Source organism: Syngnathoides biaculeatus, chromosome 13 (assembly GCF_019802595.1).
Source record: "Syngnathoides biaculeatus isolate LvHL_M chromosome 13, ASM1980259v1, whole genome shotgun sequence".
In the NCBI taxonomy this organism is placed as follows: domain Eukaryota; kingdom Metazoa; phylum Chordata; class Actinopteri; order Syngnathiformes; family Syngnathidae; genus Syngnathoides; species Syngnathoides biaculeatus.
The window spans coordinates 3,247,922-3,272,774 of NC_084652.1; the positions used below are offsets into that span (position 1 = coordinate 3,247,922).

Consider the following 24,853-nt stretch of genomic DNA (forward strand, 5'->3'; position numbering starts at 1 on the left):
GAGGACGTGCAAACTCCACACAAGGGGAGGGCTGGGATCGAACCCGGGACCTCAGAGCTGTGAGCCCGACGCTTTACCGGCCGAGTACAAACAGATGAATAAATAATTTGGATTTTTAAAGGGGAGGCATAAAGGTCGGACATCTGAGGTCCAAAACGTGGTTTTTATTATCACGTGTGTGCGCAGTATGAGGCGCTGTGTGTATGTAAAAAAAAAAAAAAAAAAAATTGCTCATCTGTGTTTGGTGAACAGGTTTTTTCAAGATAAGCATTAATGGCCTGCCAGCGGGCTGGCGTGTCCTATTGAGAGCAGCTTGTTGTCGGCAACACTGTGCATTTGTTATCGCTCTCTATTCCACAACAAACCCGTCGAGTGTGCGGACGCGACGGGGGCGGCGTGTACAACGGCGCTGTTGACTCACTTCCACCTGAAGAAGTAGAGCAGAATTTAGCTTGCTTATCGCCAAGGAAACCAGAAAAGCTTGTGGGCAAGGCTCGTGGCTTTCGGTGAAGCTTTGTTTGAGGATTTCTTTTTTTTTTTTTTTTTTTTTTCCGGTCAAAATAAGGTCAAAATTCAGACATATGCGGATCGCATTTTGGCGGCGATCCGAATTGAAATGGATCTTACTTAGTATCCATATATTCATCCAAATAGTCTGGATTCACCTTTATCCTTCATCTCTTAGCTAAAATGCTTGAATCAAACACATTCACTTTGTTTTATATTTATTACAGAGTTGTGATTCAGTTCAAAAAAATATGTAAATATGGAAAAGGAGTCCACTCCACGGCAGAATAACAGTTATAAAGTACATGTATGACTACACGTAACAGGTGTGCGAGTGCAGCCTTTCCCTGATTTCAATCGTAATTTTAGCGCGGCTGTGTTCATACGGCTTCGAATTAGACCTTCATATTTGATCTCTGTCTCCATTCTGGAAAAAAAAAAAAAAAAAAGAGGTGCTAGCATGCAGCAGAAATGTTTCTTAAACTCAAGTGAGAATCCATCTGGGCCTGGCGCTGTTCCTTTTTTCAGGCGCTACGCAATTCTGCAAAGGTTCACGAGGCATCCGAAGACTTTCTTGTTATCTGAATTTATTTGAGAGATGTTTCAGCTTTCTGGTGTCAACCCAAAGCCGCAAGTTTTGAATGGAAATGAAAGTTGCAGCCGGTTTTGGGGGAGATTTGCCGAGTGTGTCAGATTTCTTCTGACTTCCTGCTCATGGGTTAGGCTTAGCTTCCATTAGCTTTACGATTGCTTGTTTTGCACTCACAGACAAATCTCTGGTTGTCACTTTTTAGACCTCGAAATAGTCCGACTGTTGTCTTGAGGGGCAAAACCTGAATCTAAATCTGACAACTGTCTTCCGCTGGCTTTGCATCTTTTCCTATTCATAGACAGATCTATGGATTTTACGTTGGATACACCTCCAGCTAGTTTCTGTAGCCGAGGGATCGGATCGCCTTTTGCCGCCGCCCAGCTCAGATTGGCCCCTCTCGCAGGTGGTGAGCCCATGGGAAGGGGGACCCACGTTACCCTTTCGGGCTGTGCCAGGCCGAGCCCCATGGGTGCAGGGTCGGCCACCAGACGCTCGCCTTTGAGCTCCACCTCCAGGCCTGGCTCCAGAGGGAGGCCCTGGTGACCCGCGTCCGGGCAAGGGAAACCAAGATCCAATTTTTGAAGTCATCATAGGGGTTTTGGACTCGTACTTTCCCTGGTCCCTCATCTCGGACCTGTTTGCCATGGGTGACCCTACCAGGGGCATGAAGTCCCAGACAACTTAGCTCCTAGGATCATCGGGACACACAAACCCCTCCACCACGATGAGGTGACGGCTCGAGGAGGGCAGGGAGTTTTGTCACTGGCGTTGGCCAGTTCGTTGCTTTGTGTTAGTGAGTATGCTTCACCACATCCCGGACACTTAGCTTCATGGTCATCGAACCTGGTTTCTTTTGTTTTTTGGATCCTGCTTTCTTGGATTGTGTAATTGTGCATCTCTTTAGTTAAGAATAAAACGCACTGAACATTATGCCTTCGCCTGGGAGTCCTGCATTTGGGTTCACCTCTGCATCGCTGGGTTGCGACAGAACGAAGTGGCCCATGCCAGTGACCATCAGTCGTATGTTCCAATGGGCAAAGATCTCAAACCCAAATGTTTTCAGTCTACATCAACAAGAAGACAATTGGACTGACTCAATCAATAGTTTTGAAGAGGAGTCTTTATAAAAACTTCACTGTGCCGGGATGTATTGCTTTGATTGACATTTTCTACATTTACAACTACACTACAGAGCCATAATATGCTTGTAAATACATTAATGTGTGTTCTGATAACTGTACATTTTTATGCCAACTTCTTTGTTTTACCTCCGTGCTGCAAAATGGGAGATGGCCAACTAGTTGTCGTTGTTTCTTTGACAGGTACAATAAAGCTCTATTCTATTATCTATATGACTGTTTAAAGTTTGAAACGGGCTCATAAAACGGGCAGTTACCTTTGGGAGTGAAATTTTGTTCATTTTTCACAACATTCAAAATGGCAGTTCTCTTCCTGGACGACTGAGAAAACAACACAAATGTTTAAAAAAAAATTTGATCTTTTATGTGCACAAAAACCTCTCGACTACCAATTACTGCACACACACCGGAGTGCACGTGTTAATACTGCAAATCCAGGAACATAATCTCCACTTATGGCATATGAATGAACGCGTACGTCCCTCTCATTCGTAGTCCGTAGCCGCGTTTACAAAATTGCAAATCAAAGCCGACTGCGTGCCGCAGCCACGGGTTAGCTAAAAGTCCACCTTTTTATTTATGTTTTTTTTTTTTTTTTGTGCTGCGATCGCTGCGTGCGGCACGCTGCCCGAAAGAGTCCAATCAATATTCTCCAGCTGCTCGGTGGGTTGGGACACGTTTCTGCTGCAGAGCCAGCTGGGCACACACGCTAAGCCTTTCTGTCAAGACACACCATTTGTCCAGGTTTGCATGTACGATCTAGTCAAAAGGGGGACAAAAACCCCCCAAAAGTTAAACAAATGTATAGTTCATGGGGATACATTATGGAAAACCAGCTTTTTATTGCTTGAATATAGACAATAACTGCGTCTCAGAAGCGTCAAATGAAAACTACAAACTCTCGCTATATGTCTATTTGTTGAAATGTCTTTGTGAGTTAGCACTTTTCTTAATAGTGGGCCTAATTAGCATGACAGCTGAAATGCTGTCAATCATATCATATCAAAGCCAAACGTTAAGCAGGACCGCCGGGTTAGCTGCGTGACAGCGTTGGCGGCCGATGATCGGGACATACTCGAATGTTTGGCTAAGTTGCAGGCGTGACGGAAGGGCCAAGTCCCGAGTGCAATGCAGTGACTTGATGGTGAAATGCCTGCGAACTTAGCCATCGATGGCTTTGCGCACAGTAAGCGGAGCTGCGTTGAGTTTTGTCGGACTCGCAGATTAGCATTAGCATTAGCTAACGGCGTTAACACTTGACGGGCGCGTACGCACACAGTTGAGGAGGGAAAATCCATCCATCCAGTTTCTTCACCGCTTATCCTCACGAGGGTCGCGGGGAGAGCTGGAGCCTATCCCAGCTGTCAACGGGCAGGAGGCGGTGGGGTACCAGCCAATCGCAGGGCACATTGAGACAAACAGCCGCGCTCACAATCACACCTATGGGCAATTTAGAGTGCCCAATTAATTTGGGATTTTTTGGGGATGTGGGGGGAAAACCGGAGTGCCCGGAGAAAACCCACGCAGGGACGGGGAGAACGTGCACACTCCACACAGGCGGGTCCGGGATAGAACCCGGGACCTCAGAACTGTGAGGCCTACACTTTACCAGCTGATCTACCGTGTCGCCACGGAAGATCACACGTGTAAAATTTGTCACGAGTACAAATATTATAGATATTGAAAGACATCACTTGTTTTGCGTAGTCTTGTTCCTTTTAAGCTGCGCCACTGCGCAATTGCGCACCCGTCGCACAACTCTGATCTCGGGCAGTGAACCACAGTCTGACGTCTTTATTTTTTTTTTTAAACACGGAAGCGCACGGTCTCCAACAATGAGCTGCTGCTCAGCCTACTTCTACTTCCGAGTTTACCTGACACCGCCGCCCTCCGCTCTTAAAGGGGTACACTCATAATTACAAACAGAACACACACCTGCAACTTTATATCTGCGGGCATGACTGACCACACCCTTGTATTTTTTTCAAATGTGACTGCTTGATGGCTCGGTCCGTTTCACAGGCATGCTACAAAAGTGTTTGTGCCAAAATAAAAATATATATGCATAATATTTTAAAGTGATTGCGAGAGAAGGAAGCTTCACGGGCGGCCCCCAAACACTGGGGCCATCTGACAGACACACGCTCGACAGTGTTGCGGTCTTGCGTCTTCAAAAATAGACGTCTCATCTTTCCCGCTTGGCCGCACACGGTCCTTCTTACGCTGAATAAAACATCAGCCTGGAATAAAATATGAGTAAAGATAGTAATGCAATATCCGAGATTGCCCAGAGAAAAGAAAGAAGGTTTCAAAAATCATGGAACCGTGCGCTCCTTACGGTCGGCTGGGAAATAAATCAACTTCTTTGCTTTGTGTACGTATGCAGTAAAAAAAAAAAAAAAAAAAAAAAATCATACTTTGGGTCGGCATGTCAGATCTTTGGCCAAAGAGAGGCAAGATAAGACAATGCAGCACTGAAGCAGCCGAGGACCGAGAGAACGCTGATCCCTTTTGACGAGGAACAGGGCGGCCGAAGTTCCGCCCGAGGCCCAACATTTCTTGCACATTTCCCACATTTCGGGAAACAAAAGAAAAATCTAAATCGGGAAAAACAAAACGCGGGATAAAAATTCAAAGCGACAACTGAGTAGTGCGTCTGCCCATTTTCAGCAATTATTTTCGATTTAGAGGCAATTTTGAATTTTCTTTACACTTTCACCTTTTACAATATTTGTAAGATGTTATGGAACAAGAAACTTGTTGACAATGCGTGGTTAGACTTCCGGACTTTCAGAGAATGTTGACGGGGCTCCTGGGTACTCCTGTTTTGGTTAGCAAAGACGCTCAAAAGGTATTGGCAGTTCACTCTTAAATGTATTTAATGTACCGTATTTTCCGCACTATAAGGCGCACCTAAAAGCCTTTTAAAAGCTTAGTATTAGCACTGTGCTAGCCTGTTTCTGCTGCGTTACTGCCGTGTTTCAGTATGTTTTTTCTTAAACAACCGTGTTAGCGCTGTGCTAGCGTGTTGCTGCTGTGTTACTTCTGGGTCTGGTACTTGCAAAGAAAAGCTAAGCTACTGTATTTTCCGCACTATAAGGCGCACCTAAAAGCCTTTTAAAAGCTTAGTATTAGCACTGTGCTAGCCTGTTTCTGCTGCGTTACTGCCGTGTTTCAGTATGTTTTTTCTTAAACAACCGTGTTAGCGCTGTGCTAGCGTGTTGCTGCTGTGTTACTTCTGGGTCTGGTACTTGCAAAGAAAAGCTAAGCTACTGTATTTTCCGCACTATAAGGCGCACCTAAAAGCCTTTTAAAAGCTTAGTATTAGCACTGTGCTAGCCTGTTTCTGCTGCGTTACTGCCGTGTTTCAGTATGTTTTTTCTTAAACAACCCTGTTAGCGCTGTGCTAGCGTGTTGCTGCTGTGTTACTTCTGGGTCTGGTACTTGCAAAGAAAAGCTAAGCTACTGTATTTTCCGCACTATAAGGCGCACCTAAAAGCCTTTTAAAAGCTTAGTATTAGCACTGTGCTAGCCTGTTTCTGCTGTGTTACTGCCGTGTTTCAGTATGTTTTTTCTTAACAACCCTGTTAGCGCTGTGCTAGCGTGTTGCTGCTGTGTGTTACTTCTGGGTCTGGTACTTGCAAAGAAAAGCTAAGCTACTGTATTTTCCGCACTATAAGGCGCACCTAAAAGGCTTTTAAAAGCTTAGTATTAGCACTGTGCTAGCCTGTTTCTGCTGCGTTACTGCCGTCTTTCAGTATGTTTTTTCTTAAACAACCGTGTTAGCGCTGTGCTAGCGTGTGCTGCTGTGTTACTTCTGGGTCTGGTACTTGCAAAGAAAAGCTAAGCTACTGTATTTTCCGCACTATAAGGCGCACCTAAAAGGCTTTTAAAAGCTTAGTATTAGCACTGTGCTAGCCTGTTTCTGCTGTGTTACTGCCGTGTTTCAGTAGGTTTTTTCTTAAACAACCGTGTTAGCGCTGTGCTAGCGTGTTGCTGCTGTGTTACTTCTGGGTCTGGTACTTGCAAAGAAAAGCTAAGCTACTGTATTTTCCGCACTATAAGGCGCACCTAAAAGCCTTTTAAAAGCTTAGTATTAGCACTGTGCTAGCCTGTTTCTGCTGCGTTACTGCCGTGTTTCAGTATGTTTTTTCTTAAACAACCGTGTTAGCGCTGTGCTAGCGTGTTGCTGCTGTGTTACTTCTGGGTCTGGTACTTGCAAAGAAACGCTAAGCTACTGTATTTTCCGCACTATAAGGCGCACCTAAAAGCCTTTTAAAAGCTTAGTATTAGCACTGTGCTAGCCTGTTTCTGCTGCGTTACTGCCGTGTTTCAGTATGTTTTTTCTTAAACAACCGTGTTAGCGCTGTGCTAGCGTGTTGCTGCTGTGTTACTTCTGGGTCTGGTACTTGCAAAGAAATGCTAAGCTACTGTATTTTCCGCACTATAAGGCGCACCTAAAAGCCTTTTAAAAGCTTAGTATTAGCACTGTGCTAGCCTGTTTCTGCTGCGTTACTGCCGTGTTTCAGTATGTTTTTTCTTAAACAACCCTGTTAGCGCTGTGCTAGCGTGTTGCTGCTGTGTTACTTCTGGGTCTGGTACTTGCAAAGAAACGCTAAGCTACTGTATTTTCCGCACTATAAGGCGCACCTAAAAGCCTTTTAAAAGCTTAGTATTAGCACTGTGCTAGCCTGTTTCTGCTGTGTTACTGCCGTGATTCAGTAGGTTTTTTCTTAAACAACCGTGTTAGCGCTGTGCTAGCGTGTTGCTGCTGTGTTACTTCTGGGTCTGGTACTTGCAAAGAAAAGCTAAGCTACTGTATTTTCCGCACTATAAGGCGCACCTAAAAGCCTTTTAAAAGCTTAGTATTAGAACTGTGCTAGCCTGTTTCTGCTGCGTTACTGCCGTGTTTCAGTAGTTTTTTTTCTTAACAACCGTGTTAGCGCTGTGCTAGCGTGTTGCTGCTGTGTTACTTCTGGGTCTGGTACTTGCAAAGAAACGCTAAGCTACTGTATTTTCCGCACTATAAGGCGCACCTAAAAGCCTTTAATTTTCTCCAAAGCCGACGGTGCGCCTTATAATCCAGTGCGCCTTATATATGGATCCATATTGAGCCTTTAGTGCAGCTCCATCTAATGGATGCATAACGTAACCCCAGCCTCTACTGTCGCTTCTATTCTATGTGCCTTATAATGCGGTACGCCTTGTATATGAAAAAGTTTTTGGCCGTACATTGAAGGTGCGCCTTAAAATGCGGTGCGCCTTATAGGGCGGAAAATACGGTAAATGTTTTGTTTGAGCAGTACACAAATGAGGTTAACAAAATCTCTTAACATTAACGTAATGTTAGTTTACCGAGCAGGGAATTTGTTTTCAACGTGTGTTACTTGAATTCATCAGAGAGACAGTTTATGTGCTGCTGTTTTGGTCAGCAACAGTATGCAATAGGATCAGCAGTTAATCGTATGGACAATTGCGGGAATTACACTTGTGAGCATTTTTTGGCTGACAAGTGATTAAAGTTTAGACACCCTCGCCATTTTCCGCGCATAAAGCAGAGCGGGCAGCGTCGTTGGAATCCGTCCGCAGGCCGTTCTATTCACAACAGAAAGCATCCGACGGAAGAAGGGCAGCCCTTGACTGGCTGCGATAAATATTGAGTGACGTTTATTGATCGTCGGGGGGTCCCCGGTGCCGCTCTCGCGTCGCCTTTCTGCTGAGTGAGAGTCCCCTCGACGGCCCCTCCGAGTCAGCTCAGTCCGAGCTGCATTGCGCCACTCGGCAGTCGTTCGGCGTTATCGCTGCAGCAAAACAACTGCCCCAAAAATAATAATTTAAACTGCATAATTGCTGTTTAATGCAAGTTTCCACACACACACACACACACACACAAAAGCCAAATGTCAATACAGAACGATGTTTCCAGTGATGTTGAACAAGCAATTGCAAAGCCGAATGGTTGATGGGATCGTTTGATAGCGCGCCGCAAACCGATAATCGGGCAAAATTTTAAAATAAGATGTTAAAAATCACTGGAATGTGTTTTGCTATTGTTCCATTTCATAACACACAAAGTTCTCTTTTTAACCAAACCAATGAGGATTTGCAATCGTAAAGACTGAACAGCTTTAACATTTACGATTGTTGTTTGGAGGGGGAAAAAAAATTTCAAATCACTCTTATTATTGCTTTAATATGATTTGATCGGGGCCAGTCATGGCGTAGCGGTACACACGCCTGCCTTTGGTGCGGGCAGCGTGGGATCGATTCTTGCTCAGTGATGGCGTCGCTATCTGCCCGGCGACCAGTTCGGAGTGTAATCCGCCTTTCGCCCGAAGCTAGCTGGGATAGGCTCCAGCTTTCCCGCAACCCTTGTGAGGATAAGCAGCTTGGATCATGACATGACACGATTTGATCGATGTAATCTTGACGTTTGCCGCGGGTTGCGTTAAACCGTTTTGCCCTATTTATAGTGTTTTATCCGTGAGAGGAATGACAGGAATCGCCGAAAGAATGAATTGAGCAAAAGAAGAATGAATCGGAAAGGAGGATGTGAAGCGTTGCTTGTGCATGCGTGGGACTCGCCTACGTGCGCGGCTGTTCGGAGCTGCAGTTACGTTCAAACTTCAGCTTGCACGCCGTCGTCGTGGTGCTCATTGATCAGTGGAGAGTTCAATCGTGTTGCTCGTTGTCATTTACAATCAGATCATCACTGTGCTGCGTAACAATAGGGAATTACGATTCTGGACCTCCCGATTTCCAAAATTCTAATGCAGAGGGAGCTGTTGTTGCATTCTTTAATAAGAAAATAACTAGTGATTTGATTATTATCGTCATTATAGTCATCAATTTGTATTCCATCTTAAGCTACAGTATGTACTGTACAGTTTCAGTTGTTTTTAAAGAATTCAACAAATAGCTTAGGTGAGTTACTGCACCCCACACCAAAGGATAATCAATCAAAAATAACTGGGCCTTTACTTGTTTTTTGATCGGAAGTGAGCAAAATACTCAAATTAGATCGGTTGATTGGTATGGATTCAACTTCCGGTCAGGGCAAAAACACATTGCTTTGGGTACGAGTTCACGCGAAAGTTGAGAGCCTTTGACATCCTTACAATTGTACATTGTGAAACATAATAAAATAAAAATATAACAATATCATATATAAATAAATAACATCGACTTTAATTGGAATACGTTAGGTTTAGCTTTTTTTTTTGGTGTCAATATGGTAAATTCGTGTTGCGTTGTTAGCTGTCAAAACTGTGCAGGCGGTCGCAAAGAAGTAACGTTTCACCTGTAAGTGTGTTCAAATTTAACCTTCATAATTAATTCTTATAATTATGAATGTGGAAAATATACCATTACAATATTATGAAGGTTTTTAGCTCCTATTACATATGTATGTGTCAATGTATCTTTTAAACCTTCCTGGGCGTGGTGCAAATGTTTAGATTATATTCATGTCTCTAGGGATCCAAAACGTCCCAAATATTTAGATTTATCGCATCGTTTTCCAGAACAATGTGTGTATGTTTACCATGCCTTTTGCCCTGACCAGAAATCAGCGCCTGTTGACGATGGCGGAACAATGTTGTTATATTACGTCATTAATGCCCCGCTTAGTGTTGCTCATGAGTGTCCCGTAGCGTCCAAACTATAGTAGGCTTTATTACTTTTAAATTTGTCAAGGTCATCCTCCGCATCATAGTATCCCATTTTTTCTTATTCATAGATGAATGCATGTGTTTTCCATGACTAAATCAATTGAAATGCAACGTGCATAGAGTGGAATGGGTTAAAGGAGAGGACGACTGCCACCTGGTGTTGTGGAGATATTCCTGCAGGAGCAGCAGGCAAATGGCCCACCATGTTTTTCTGTGTTTTCTGCTGCGAGAAATTCATAAAAACACTTAACACAGAATCAACTATCTGGCAATTTACACGATAGTCAGTGGATTTTAAAAGATGGAATGCCCTTTTTTTTTAATTAAAAAAAAAAAAATGAACGTAAAGAGTTGCCGTTTCGACAGGGTTAAATCAATGCTGCATTACCAAACGCAACGCCACTGATAAGACTTTTTGAAAAAAATCTATCGCATGCTAATAATAACAGCATACATACACCCTGGTATCGTTATCGTTATCGAAATAACTACACTTGGGGTTTTCAACTTCGCATATATTAGCCGTGACGGGCAAATATGTTTTTTGCTAGGTGACAGGAGCAAATTGCAACCGAGGCCACACCTCTGACGTTCTGACGTTAACGTGACGTCATCACGCACCGCCACTCGAAAGAGGACTGTTTACGTTTGTAGCCGTACACGTGACTGTATTATTATTATTATTATTATTATTATTATTATTTTACAGAATACTAGCAGGCGAAAAGATGCCTGAAGAATGGAGGAAAAGTGTTCTAGTTCCCATTTTTAAGAACAAAGGGGATGTTCAGAGCTGTGGGAACTATAGAGGAATAAAGTTGATGAGCCACACAATGAAGTTATGGGAAAGAGTAGTGGAGGCTAGACTCAGGACAGAAGTAAGTATCTGCGAGCAACAGTATGGTTTCATGCCTAGAAAGAGTACCACAGATGCATTATTTGCCTTGAGGATGCTCGTGGAAAAGTACAGAGAAGGTCAGAAGGAGCTACATTGCGTCTTTGTGGATCTAGAGAAAGCCTATGACAGAGTACCAAGAGAGGAACTGTGGTACTGCATGCGTAAGTCTGGTGTGGCAGAGAAGTATGTTAAAATAGTACAGGACATGTATGATGGCAGCAGAACAATGGTGAGGTGTGCCTTAGGTGTGACAGAGGAATTTAAGGTGGAGGTGGGACTGCATCAGGGATCAGCTCTGAGCCCCTTCCTATTTGCAGTGGTAATGGATAGGCTGACAGATGAGGTTAGACTGGAATCCCCTTGGACCATGATGTTCGCAGATGATATTGTCATATGCAGTGAAAGCAGGGAGCATGCAGAGGAACAATTGGAAAGATGGAGACATGCACTGGAAAGGAGAGGAATGAAGATTAGCCGAAGTAAAACAGAATATATGTGCGTGAATGAGAAAAGTGGAGGGGGAAGAGTGAGGCTACGGGGAGAAGAGATAGCGAGGGTGGACGACTTCAAATACTTGGGGTCAACAATACAGAGCAATGGAGAGGGTGGTCAGGAAGTGAAGAAACGGGTCCAAGCAGGTTGGAACAGCTGGCGAAAGGTGTCTGGTGTGTTATGTGACAGAAGAGTGTCTGCTAGGATGAAGGGCAAAGTTTACAAAACAGCGGTGAGGCCGGCCATGATGGACGGATTAGAGACGAGAGGTGGCACTGAAGAAACAACAGGAAGCTGAACTGGAGGTGGCAGAAATGAAGATGTTGAGGTTCTCGCTCGGAGTGACCAGGTTGGATAGGATTAGAAATGAGCTCATTAGAGGGACAGCCAAAGCTGGATGTTTTGGAGACAAGATTCGAGAGAGCAGACTTCGATGGTTTGGACATGTTCAGAGGCGAGAGAGTGAGTGTATTGGTAGAAGGATGCTGAGGATGGAGCTCCCAGGCAAAAGAGCGAGAGGAAGACCAAGAGAAGGTTTATGGATGTGGTGAGGGAAGACATGAGGGCAGTTGGGGTTAGAGAGGAAGATGCAGGAGATAGGCTAAGATGGCAAAAGATGACACGCTGTGGCGACCCCTAACGGGACAAGCCGAAAGGAAAAGAAGAAGAAGAAGATTATTATTATTATTTTACATGCACTGGCAAGTTAATTAGAAAAGATCACACAATGGACATCGTAAATGTATTTGGACGAAGATACAGCAAGCGGATTCCACATTTAAAAGGTAGGAACGACAATTTGGATTCATTGGTTTAGTTTAGTTTTTTTTTTTATCATAATTCATGTTCAAGATGCCTTTAATTAACCTCAATTGAAGATATACATCTACCACACGTGTGTCCGTTCTCAGATGTCTTAAATCAATCTTTAACATGGTGGAATGACATAAATAATTGTAACTTGAATTATATATGACTGGCAAATTGTTGATAACTTTTTAACAAGGCAACACTGAACTCAACATATTTGCAAGACATATCCAGTCTACCCGTGAGAGTTTTATTACTTTTAATAAGTCTCTTTTAGTGTCCTTTTTTTTTTCTTTTTTTTTTTTTTTTTTTGCCAAAATCATATATGATAGATGTGGCGCATTGCAACTCCAAAAATGTCCATTTTTTTTATTTTATTTTTTTCGAACAGTAATTATGTGCACCACAAAACTGAAATTTGGTTTTTGAAATGGAAATAATTATAACATTTCTGAAACAGCAGTAATGTATTCGAAAGGGGGAAGCACGTTGGTTCAGATGGAAAGTGTTGGCCTCACAGTTCTGAGGTCACAGGTTCGATGCCGGTGCCGCCTCTGTGGAGTTTGCGTGTTTTCCACGTGCCTGCGTGGCTTTTCTTCAGGCACTCCGGTTTCCTCACACATCCCATAAAAATGCAAAATTAATTGGACACTCTAAATTGCGCCATGGTGTGACTGTCAGTGTGACACTTTGTCTCGATGTGCCCTGCGATTGGCTGGCGACCAGTTCAGGGTGTACCCCGCCTCCTGCCCGTTGACAGCTGGGATTGGTTCCAGCACCCCCCGCAATCCTCATGAGGATAAGCGGCTCGGAAAACGGATGGGTGGATGGGATTGGAAAGGTTTACGGTTGGCCTCAAAAATGTAGTTTGCTGAAGTTACCAATTTTGGCTGCTAGGTGGCAGCATTGTAAAGGCTTCTTTATGGCGTCAGCGGCAAGTCTTGTGATGAAGTCCAGTCCAGCACTTTCATTGAGGGGAGATTTATTTATTTTGGACGGGGGAGTCTGTATAAAATGATGAACAAAACTGTAATATCTGAAGGTCCAAGTGTGGACCAGGTGATTGGTGCTTGTGACGTCACTAGAGATGACAGAGTAAAAGGGCAATTTGGGCGTGACACATGAAATATTTCAATCCGACTGTGCGTAATGCATCTCGGTCGCTGTTTGAATTGACCTACAGAAGGAAATCAAACTTTTGACACTATTCCAACGCGTCGAGATGCACCTGTACGTCGCGTCTACATCACGTCAACATTGTTGCACGCGAGCGAGTTGTGTGGATGGACGCCGGGTGAGAGCGACAGATGGGTCGGACACGGCGAAACGGGCAGAAGGAAGAGTCCATTTGGACTGACAGGCTGCTCAGTCAACTTCCCCCCGACTAAAATCTGGAAGCCGGTTCAAACCACTTGGGAAAAATAATAAGTCAGACTTAAATGCACTTGTGTTGCCGGCGTCAGATGAAATATTTCAGCTCAAGACGCGACTTTAATCAGCCTTAAAGGTCCACTGTCATGAAATGCAGGATTTTTTTTTTTTATAGTATGTTATTAATGGGAAAAAAAGGCAGCCGGAATGGACCCATCCGTTTTTTTCACCATACAAGGTGATTTGGACGTTTATGGCTTTTTGTCACTCCCGCCATGAAAATCCTCTCGAGGGATTTGTTTTGGAGGAGAAGCAGGAAGTGACGTACGCGGCAGGACCGCCCTCAAGTGGACTCGTATGTTTCTACTAGTTTTACCTGCTCGTTGTTCCTTCGTGTTAGCCCAAATGCCGACTCGTTGCATTGCCGGATATCGTCCGAACACTCGGGCGGATGGATTCACTCTTCATACTTTTCAAAAAGACCCGGTTTTGTCGTGAAAAATGGATTGCACGGGTGCAAAGGATGAGAGCTTCGTGGGTTCCAAATGACAGGTGGGTGTGTATACAGCTACTAGAAAAAAAAAAAAAATAATACTTTTTTGCAGGGGGCTTGGGGGGACTGGGCGTAAACCTCCTCTCAGAACATAACAAGAGATCAGCGCACGTATGTCAGGGGTGCTAAATGCGTCGGCGCCGAGCACGTCTTTGGCTTCAGCCGGGCCGGTTCGTACATAGTGTCTGGGAGTCTGTTGTTAGTTAGAAGTGATCCGCATATCATCTAAATATGGCTCGAAACGATAGGCTTATATTGCCCCGGTAACTTCACTCGATTATGAGCTGTTCTCTTCTTCGAAAAGAGCTCCCGTAGTCGGTGGCACCGCCTGTTTTCGATGGCGAATGTCGCCGTGTGACGTCATGAACAGACGATGCAGGCAATATGGCTGCCACTTGCATGTCGAATGAGACTTCCGCAACTTTGCGCTCTCCTCTCATATTTCTTTTTTTTCGTAAGGACATGGAAGTGAGTAATGTGATCTGTATTTTTCATCTTTATAGGCTTTACTGTCCATGTTTTCGGATTGTCGGATGAAGCCGGAGCACCCAGAGAAAACCCATGCAAGCACGTGATTAGAATTTAACCCACAACCTCAGAACTGTAAGATAGACTGGCTAAGGACTAGTCCACCGCAAGACCCATCCATTCATTTTCTGAGCTGCTTATCCTCACAAAGGTTGCAGGAATGCTGGAGCTTCTCCCAATGAGCAGGAAGCGGGGTACACCCTGAACTGGTCGCCAGCCAATCGCAGGGCACGTGGAGACAAACAGCCGCACTCAAAAACACGCCTAGGGGCGATTTACAGTGTCCAATGAATGTTGCACGTTTTTAGGATGTGGGCGGAAACGGGAGTGCCCAGAGAAAAGCCGCACAGGCGGGGCTGGGATTTGAACCCCGGTCCTCAGAACTGTGAGGCCAACGCTCTAATCAGTTGCTCCACCGTGCCGCCTACTCAGTGAACCATTAGCAAAAAAAAAAACAAACTTTGACTGTTTTGTTGTCCTCAGTTCCGGTTTCTCACGCTGATTTTGTACGATTTGTAGCGAACATGATCAGCGCTGTGATCTTTCCCCAACGTTTGATTCTGGCGTTATCAATTCCCCACCATTGCTGATAAAGTAACGCCAACGCTGATGGGGAATATTTAATGCGCCTCTCATTTTTTGAGCTTGAGCTATTCGAAGTGCTGATCAAGATCGATTTGGACGAATTCCCCCAGCAAAGAGGTTCACAGTTTTGGATTCACTTTTCATCCTTTAATTGAGCACCAGGAGAATAGTGTATAAAAAAAATTCATAACTCAACGAGTACGAGTAAGCTGCTGTCAGCCACTGCTCACACCCCGACACTCACGCAGAGATTTCACCTACCTTACGGCAGCACGGCAACGTCACAGATAACCTTTTAATATTTAAAAAAAACAAAACCAAAAAAAAACTCCTTAGGTGCCTACTTGGCCTTCGTAGGGAATCGCTGCATTATACTGCGTGTATGTGGTGCACGGAGTCCTTGCCAAAGGTGGCCATTTTGGTTCTTGGACCATATTAGTATTCAAACATGAAGGGGATTTCTGTTGATGTTACAAAAATCTGTCAGACGAGATCAGTTTTGTGATTATTATGTTACTGAGTGTGGAAATTAAATGTATTTGTGGCGATGTGGGTCAGGCGTGTGTAGCTGCGGTAGAACTGGGTCAGTCACTCTGGGCCGGTTCCTCACAGAACACAGCGGTTGAAAACCGTGCTTTGACATCTTTATTGGGGATAATATCTGACCAAGATCAGTTTGGTGCTCATCTGGGTCATTTTTTTGTAAAAGCTAAAGTCATGAATTCTGGGTGTAGTCTGTCTTTGGTCTGACAAAACTGGTTTCAGCACCCCGCAGCCCTGAACATAAAAAGCTGCGTTGGTTGTGTACCACCGCATGCATGGCGTTGGTACTTTATGGTCCAATCCCTCTTTATGAGTGCAGTGCTGCCATCTTGTGGCATCTTTATGCAATTACAAGTGGGTGTTAGGGTCGAGTCTCTCGATTCACAAATTTTCGCTTCTCGCGGCACAAATAGAGCTCGTGCACGTGACGTCACCGTTTTCACGGCGCCGTCAAAAAGAACTGCTCGACATTGTGGCAGACATTGAACCGGAGGAGAATACCCGAGACCTGTTGTGCCGTCGGTTGTCACAACAGACGAGACGGATATTCAAAGATGTCATTTTATGGAATACCAGCTGAAAAGACCAGAAAAGATTGATGGACTTTGGCAATGAAACGTGACGGATGGGCCCAACCAAAATACACACACGCCTGTGTAGTGATTGCTTCGTTTAAGGTAGAAATGATTCTTCCCAATCTGAAATCACCCCAAAATATTTCTCATGGCAAATTGGCTCATTTGAGAACAATGCATGTCACAGAGGTTTACGGAGGTAAAGTGTGACCGCACTCGCTTCCGTGTACGTTCCACGGAGGAACACGTCATTTTTTTCCCCCAATCATAGTTAACGAATGAGAGTTTGTGTAAAACCAGGGGTCATTCATTTAAATATTGTTATTTGTATTCAATACTACCAGAAAAGATGGATGGAATCGGGCAAAGGTTAACTTGTAGCCGAACGCGCTTCCCCATCCACGAGCTGCCTCCCTGTTGAGAAACAGATCCAGTATTTCAAGTCCCGTATTTGTATGGGTCCAGACTTTTCTACGCTTTCAAACTTTTCCGTGTAAATCTCGACGACTTACTAACCAGATCCATGTGTGGATCCAGTTGTCCAGGACAAGGGGTAACTGGTTAACAGTCCAATTTCTTAGCGGCGAAAACATCGATTTCTGCATTAAATACGTGTCCTCTATGCCAAGTTTATCTCATTTTTCCACGTACCGTCGTTTATTTTCACTTCCTAAATGTCTGACGGTATCGGACAAGAGTCCGGGCGTCGTGCTATAAGACGTATTTCCGTGTCGTGTCCAACCGACTGAGCATTGAGCAATGCTTAGCTTGACCGGCAATATGGCGAGGTAAACAAAAGTCACGTGATTTCACACGAGCTCTCCAGCGGGAGATTGCTGACGTGACTGTTTATGATGTAATAAATAATTGTGAAATTACAGAAATAAGAAAATGTAGGAATCGTTCCTTTTTCATTTTTCGCAAGATTATAACTTACAAGGTACCGCTAAATTAAAAGATATATATATATTTATGTGCTAATGACTTCATCCAGTGTTTGGTTTGCAAATTCGTCACGTGACCAAGCATCACAAACTCGCCTATTGGAGACGCACACGGGCCATCCAATCAGCGAAGCGCGCCGCTCGGCTCCCCGATGGTGGATAAGCCACACCGGGGACGAGCTCACAGCGCAGACCGCATCGCTGCGCCTCAGACGTCGCCGTTTTCGGCTCCGCGTTCGCTCGCCACGACCGGGGAGAAAATGTTCACGACGGCGTTGCACCCGAGCGCGGAGCCCGGGCCGACCGCCGTGCACGGCGGCACCTGGTGGCTCGCCCGGCACGGCGCGGCGCCCGCCCCGCCGGCCGCGGAGGAGAAGCCCAGGAAGAACGCGTTCAGCCTGGCTAAGATCGTGTCCCTGGGCGGCGGCAAGAAGGGCCAGCGCGGCGTCCACGCGCACCGCAACAACAACAACAACACGCCCTTCGCCATCCACTGCCAGATCGGCAAGGAAATCAAGCACATTTGCGGCAACTGCAGCCGCGGAAACGACACGCAGGACGGTGAGTGAGTGAGTGAGTGGACGGGCGGGTGGGCGGGCGAGCGGGCCGCCGGCGGGCGGGCGGGCACCCGCGGGGGGCCCTGCGGCGCCTCCATCCAGGAGACGTTCTCCTCCTTCTCCTCCTCCTTCTCCTCCTCCTCCTCCTCTCCTCCTTCTCCTCCTCCTCCTCCTCCTCCTAACCTCTTTATCGACGTCTTCATCGCGTACGCATAACTTTGTAATATTTGCTACTTAATAGATGACACGAAAACCAATGACTTATACAAACAATATAGAGTCGATCTTATTGATTCCGACGCTCCTTCGAACCATTTCCAGTTGTCATGACATCATCAATCAGCTAGCTTGGGATGCCGAGGTTTATTTTATTTTTTTTTTCTAAATAATTGACATTATTGTCATAACCTCAAGTGTGCCGCTGACTTACTGATGCGTCTATAAAGGAGGACCTTCCTTTTTTTTCCAAGCTCTTGTTTGGATTACTGCATTACGCAAGTTCTTTTTTTTCATATAAAAAAATATATATATGTATTTTTATGTACTGTAGTTGATATAATTTTATTTATAATGTGGTATATGATTTTATTTGTTCATATTTCTTAATTTAGTAACACTAAAGTTACATAGTTTTTAAGTTTGTGTATCTTGTATCATTACAGCTTTCACTCTAAAATTTTTTGAACATTTCTATCATTGCAAACAATTGCATATTTTCAGATGTATTATGTGAAATCATTCTTAGTTTTATCTAATTAAGCACATTGTTGGTGTACGTTAATAGTATGATCATCAGTTTGATTTTATTATATTTGTTTTTTATATTATTTGATCTTGTTTTATATATATATATATAAATTCTGTATTATTATTATTGTGTATTATCATCCGCATTTTTCATTAGATTTTTTTTTAAATATAAATAATTGACCCATTATAAATTCTAATCAAGCACATTGTTGGTGTATGTTAATAGTCTGATCATCAGTTTGATTTTATCGTATTGTTTTTTTATATTAGCTGATCTTGTTTTTATATATATATATATATTTAAATTCTGTAGAGGTGTGTATTATCGTCCGCATTTTTCATTTGATTTTTTTTTTTTTTTTAATATAAATACTTGACCCATTATAAATTCTGGAATATTGGCCTTTCTTTGACAGGTTTTTGATAGCCATCATAGATATTTGACAAATGTTCATACAAAGAAAAGGAGCAATAATGTTTATGACATGACCGAAAAGATTCGTAGTACTGCAAGATGGCAACGGATTGCAATGATTCATCAGCCATCCTTGGAGTCCTAATTGTTTGACAATGGAGTCATGCTGCTGCTGTTTTATTAATTTTATTTATTTTTTGGAACCCTTGCCATTGAATCACTTGGGACTGGTTAGATGCTGGATTCTCCTCGGTGTAAATGACTTCCTTCCTGCCTCCGTCGAAGCTTTTTAATGAAGTAGTTTGAATTCCGCCGGGATTCAATCAGCATTGACCGCAGTGTTATTTATAAGGCGACGTGACGGCGCCGTTTGGCCGCGAGGCAGCGGAGCGGTCAAGTAATGGGCCGAGCGCCCGTGAGCTCCACCGGCTTTGTCTTGTCCCACAACGCCCCCCCCCGAGGTGTTTGCTGACTGACCTCCGAAGTGAAACGTTTGTGTTGGCAAACAGCGACGGTGACGCAATTGAATTGAGCCACTGCCCCGGCGTCCGGGGGGGGGCTGACATCTCGTGACGTGCTGACCTTGGCGAGCATTTTACACTCGTCTGGAGGTTGGGTGGGGTCGCACATCCACATTTGGCACACGAGGTCGCGTCAATGTTTTCTATTTTGTTTGTTGTTGGGATGGAACATGGCCGTGTTAAAGGGGACTTGGTGAAAAATGTACAAGTACTTTTAAATGCCTTGTATCCGTCCATCCATCTTCTCTGCCGCTTATCCTCACAAGGGTTGCAGGGAGTGCTGGAGCCTATCCCAGCTGTCAACTGGCAGGAGGCGGGGCCCACCCTGAACTGGTTGCCAGCCAATCGCAGGGCACATAGAGACCCACAATCACACCTAGGGGCAATTTAGAGTGTCCAATGGATGTTGCACGTTTTTGGGATGTGGGAGGAAACCGACGCAGGGACGGGGGAGAACATGCAAAGTCCACACAGGCGGGTCTGGGATTGAACCCGGTACCTCAGAACTGTGAGGCCAACGCTTTACCAGCTGAGTCACCGTGCCGCCGGCTAGTATCCATTGAACCTCTAAACGTTCACTTATTTTCCCAAATGCAGATTATATTTCATTGTGTTGTGTTATTTGCTTAAAAACTCACCTACTCGCTGTTTTTGTGCTCAAGCGATTGGTTTGCTGCCATCTAAAGGCTTTTCAAGGAAGGACACCCGTCCCTCAGTTCACATTTTGTGGTCTTGCTGTAGCAATTATTCAAGCATACCCATCGTGATGATATTTTGTTCCACAAGAGCTTTGGAGTGCCTCTTGCGGCTCATTCCCATAAAGCTGCTAAGATTTGACGGCGTGCACATTTTATAATAAGCGCGATGAGTGTACCGTCGTTGGTCTTACTGTGGGGAGCAGTTTAAAGGCTTAAGATGCTACAACTTTGTTGTGAGTTGCTGTTCTAATGTGCAAGTTGCAATCATTTTGGATGTGTAAGCAAAAACGCGGCTAGCTCGAGGGCGCCGCCTTTTGAATATTAAATTTAAAAAGAGTTTTATTGGCAGATTTTTGTGGAACACTTGTGGTGTATTCCTTTTGGCACGTGAGAGTGGTGCATTGCCAAATTGTTTTTTTTTTGGTTTTGCTCTTTGTGTGTTGGGATCATCCATCCATCCATTTTCTTTGCCGCTTATCCTCACGAGGGGAGTGCTGGAGCCTATCCCAGCTGTTAACGGGCAGGAGGCGGGGCCCACCCTGAACTGGTCGCCAGCCAATCGCAGGGCACATAGAGACCCACAATCACACCTAGGCGCAATTTAGAGTGTCCGAGGAAACCGGAGCGCCCACCCGGAGAAAAGCCACGCAAGCACAGTGGGGCGGGGGGGGGGGACACGTAAACCCCACACAGGCGGGGCCGGGATTGAACCCGGAACCTCAGAACTGTGAGGTCACCGTGCCCCCTGTTGGGATCCACATTCCCAAATATTTTTGGTGCGGCAGAGGAGGTGTTTGGGCATTTTCTGTTTTCGTTCTCACTGAGTTACTTGAGAATTCCGGAGGCGACTTGGCCCAGTTTCACGCCGCTTCGACTCCAGCGGGCTTATCCGCCGGCTCTTTCGTCACCGGCGCCGCCGCCGCCGTCGTCACCTTTTCGGCACTCGTCTAAACCCGCCTCTTCCCGTCTTCCGCTCCCCCCGCAGCCGAGGAGGTCGAGAGGCTGGCCGTGATGCGATCCGAGTCCCTGGTCTCCGGCCCCCACGCCCCCCCCATCCGATGCCACAGCAGGCTCGCCACGCTGGGACGTCTCCTCAAGCCCTGGAAATGGAGGAAGAAGAAGAGCGACAAGTTCAAGCAGACTTCGGCCGGTACGTTCGCTTTGATTGTTTGCTAATGGCGACCTTGAACGGAACGAGAAACCGACGTGGTTTCCTTTTGACTGGTCGCTAAGTCGTGCGGTCTAACGACAACCGGGCTGGCGATGGCAATGGATTGGTTTTGTCTTGAAGCTCAGCGCAAACAAACTTTTGATGCTTTCACTGTGAATCAAAACAGTAAAATGAGAACAGAAATTGCCCTGAAATGTTTGTTGCGCCGTAGTTTGATTTCCATGTTCCATCGTTGGCTAATTTGTCGTTCATCATCTCGCTCTCTGCCAGGCGTTTTGCTCCATTCAAGACATTTTTTTCAATCTTTTTCTGTTCTTCTGTGAAGAAGAGCCAAAACACGTCTTTCTGATTGAAAATGCACCCAGAAAAACAAACTGAAAAAGTTGGCTTTGATGGCAACGTAATTATTTACAAATGTATAACTAAGAAACTTGCCGTGAGCGATGCTGAATTACCGCAAAATATGTAGTGTTGGTCTGCCACTTGATGATCTGCATCATCCCAACGCAACTAGCCTACATTTCCCTCTGAAGTCTAAATCCGAGTGTGCTCGGTTTGCGGGGTGGGGTGGGGGGAATAATTTTTTTTTTTTTTTTTTTTAAATGCAAGGAGTTGCAGTCTGGAGGCTGTCGGGAGATGATGCAAACTGATTGGCGTTTTGAAGTCTAACGTTTACATTTCTTTCCAATCCAACGCTGGAGTAATATGAGGTATTGGTGAAGGACGTGGTCTTGTGTCGAATGTGGCCGGATGGGATTTTGTCTGGGCTGACTCATCCCCAGATTTCTGCTGTCAATCGGGATTGTGTGTGTGTGTGTGTGTGTATATATATGTATATATTTTTTTATATATATATATATATATATATCGGACTGCATCCCCTCAGGTTGGGAAAGAAATCACGTCTCCACAAGTCAGGATGTTCTGGTTTACTTAGTCAGATCCCTGAAGATCTGATCAAAAAGGAGTGCTGAATAAAAAATAATAAAGAAAACCAAAACAAAACACGACATTCGATGTTTATTTTAGTTGTCGGTTTCCGTTGCGCTCAAAAGTTTTTGGCTCCGAGGCACACTTTCTTTGTGGATTGATTCAAAGGAGCCATCTGAGAGGCTTTTAGTTGTATGAATTGCGTGACACGCTTGCTGTTCATTGAAGGGCTGATGGAGAATTTTGACTTCTTCAAATTGTATATTTGTTTTGTGCGTTGGAATGAAGCGAGACCAAACGCTGTCCACTGATTGGTTGATGGATGTCATGGCGGGGTCGGTCCCCGATGTGGCGCGCACCACCGGTGCCTCATCGCCGTATTTATGGCCACGGTCCGGTCTGGTCTTTGCCAGATCGTGGATCCCAGGTCACGTTCCCGCAACTCCTTGTCTTTGTTCTTTGTTCTCGCTATCCCGTGTACCGAACCCAACCTCGTTCTTGACCTTCCTCTTACGCCTGTCGAATCTGCTACCGCTGCCCTCGCGGACCGCTTACCCGTGTTTGGACTCCGGATCAAATAAAGACGCTTCCCAAACTGCTTTTAAGCCTCGTGAGTTGCGCTTTTGGGTTCCGGCCATGACCACGGTGGCTCGTTTCCGCACCTGTTTGAGAGATTTCAAAACTGACTGACTGACTGACTGACTAACTGGACATCGAGGTGCAAAAGATGTACCGTGGAACCTGAAAAACATTTTCATCTTTTTGTCGAGCACTTGCTTTGCTCCCAAAAGGTTGCGCTTCCAATAATTCACTCGCTGCCGTTGTTTTTGTTTTATTGTTTTGATTTGACGGGGCAGCGGATTGCATACACACGCTTAACGCGAGTGACCTTTTGAGTCAAACAAAAATGTTTTTGTTCCCACCCCCACCCCTGAATCGGGTTCACATGCAGCTCGGAGGCTCGGGTCCACACCGTCACATCGAATTGAACGAGATGCGTCAAGCAGTGTTGAAAAGTAAAATTCAAAAACCACAAAAATGAAATTGCTGTTGTGTAAATTCTGGGACGTCACCTTGTCTCAGCCAAAATCTCAACTTGAGGGAGGTTTAAAGAGCAACTGCGAACTGATGACGGTAGTGCATGGCATTAAAAATCACCCAAATTCCTCGGGGATGACTCGAGTATCGGCGTCAAATCACCTTGCAGTCCCCCGGTACCGAGCAAATTTGCCTCGGAGGCGCCGGATGACGTCAGCCTCATTTGAGCCCCGTGAAGGTTTTATGATGCCATGACGTGATTTGGCCTTTCTGTGCGTCAGCTCAGCATTTTGGTCACCTTCCAGGAAAGTGTCCCGTGCGTCACGCAAGGGCCAAGCCATAATTTTTACGTTTCCACTTCTTATTAGCTCCGTTTAGAAATGTCGACTTTCAGCGGTACTGAGAGGGCTTAATTCCGACTCATCGAATCCAGCGAGCGGTATTGACTCGAGTGGACCTTTTTGAAGCCCGGTCGATCGATCGATCGGTCGATCTGTGTTTGAAATGGAAAACGGTCCGTGCGCTTGTGAAACACGGAATCAGCCAATGCTGAGACGATCGGTCATCCTCATTTGCGGAGATGACGCCGCTGTCATCCTGGTTTTCATTTAGCAAATGTGTTTTTCCGTTTGTCCAGTTCTGTCGTTGTATTCCTTTTGCTCAGAACACACAAAAGTATCACGTTTGTATCCAATGATGTCAATTATTTGGGTTGTGCTGGGGTGGGGCGTGACAACCAATCAATAGATTGTGAAATGATGGAGGGATGGGAGTCCATTCATCTTCTGTGTCTTGTCCCAGTTGACAGCAGGACTTTGCGCCAGTTGCGTAGTTTGCCTTCAAGAAGAACAGGATGCGTAATCCCAAAATATTCATCACGATAAGCAAACGGTGTTTTGAATGGACACAATTAAAAATTGTCCTCACTTTCACGGTGGCACGACTCCTCCGGGCGACGTCATTGTAATTGATACAATTTATGGTTAGTTTTCCCAAAGGATCTGCCAATGAAAGTGAGTCCTGGCCTGCGTGAATTTGAAATTTTGTATGAACTGAGATTATTACAAAGGCAGAGGACAGACTTTCACCAGGGCTTTGATTCTTCTCGTCAGTCCGACTCGTTTAATTGGAAAGCCATTTTTATTCCCATTAAAAGCTCCGTTTTGCGAGATCTGACGTGCCGCTGCCTCACTTGAGCCCAATTCGAGTGGACAGTAACATCTGAAAGTTGCTCACAGGACTTGGACTCTTCCTTTCAAGACCCGTTCACTATTTGCATCCACAGTGACGAATGACGTCCACGTCAGAATCGCATCATTGCTCCTTCTTACTATTGAAATGGTGTATAAAAACGTCATTGTCGGACCACTCGGGAATCCAATGTATTTAAAAACTCATCTTTTGAAGCGGAAATCGAGTATGCCGATGGGGAAATGTTTGTTTGCTTACAGTAACCAGGATCCCTCGCTGTACTGTGGCCAAAAGCAGAACCGAGGTCCGTTTTGCCCCCGTCTCGTTGCCGTAAAATGGATAAACTCGGGCTGGCTGGGGGATGCCGCTGCGCGC

At 45.1% G+C, this 24,853-nt stretch overlaps 1 protein-coding gene across 2 annotated transcripts in view; it reads left to right on the plus strand.

Moving 5' to 3' along the window:
- The first annotated feature begins 11,981 nt into the window (after nt 1–11,981).
- The window catches only part of LOC133510961 (phosphatase and actin regulator 1-like), a 37,567-nt gene continuing 24,695 nt past the window's right edge, over nt 11,982–24,853 (plus strand). The window contains exons 1-2 of one of the 2 annotated variants that reach the window (XM_061839494.1): nt 11,982–12,083; nt 21,134–21,298. In XM_061839494.1, coding sequence (XP_061695478.1) covers nt 12,026–12,083; nt 21,134–21,298 — 223 coding nt within the window. In that variant the 5' untranslated portion in view covers nt 11,982–12,025. Of the gene's footprint in view, nt 12,084–17,340; nt 17,769–21,133; nt 21,299–24,853 lie in introns of those variants that run through there. The other variant, XM_061839493.1, reaches the window with a different exon arrangement.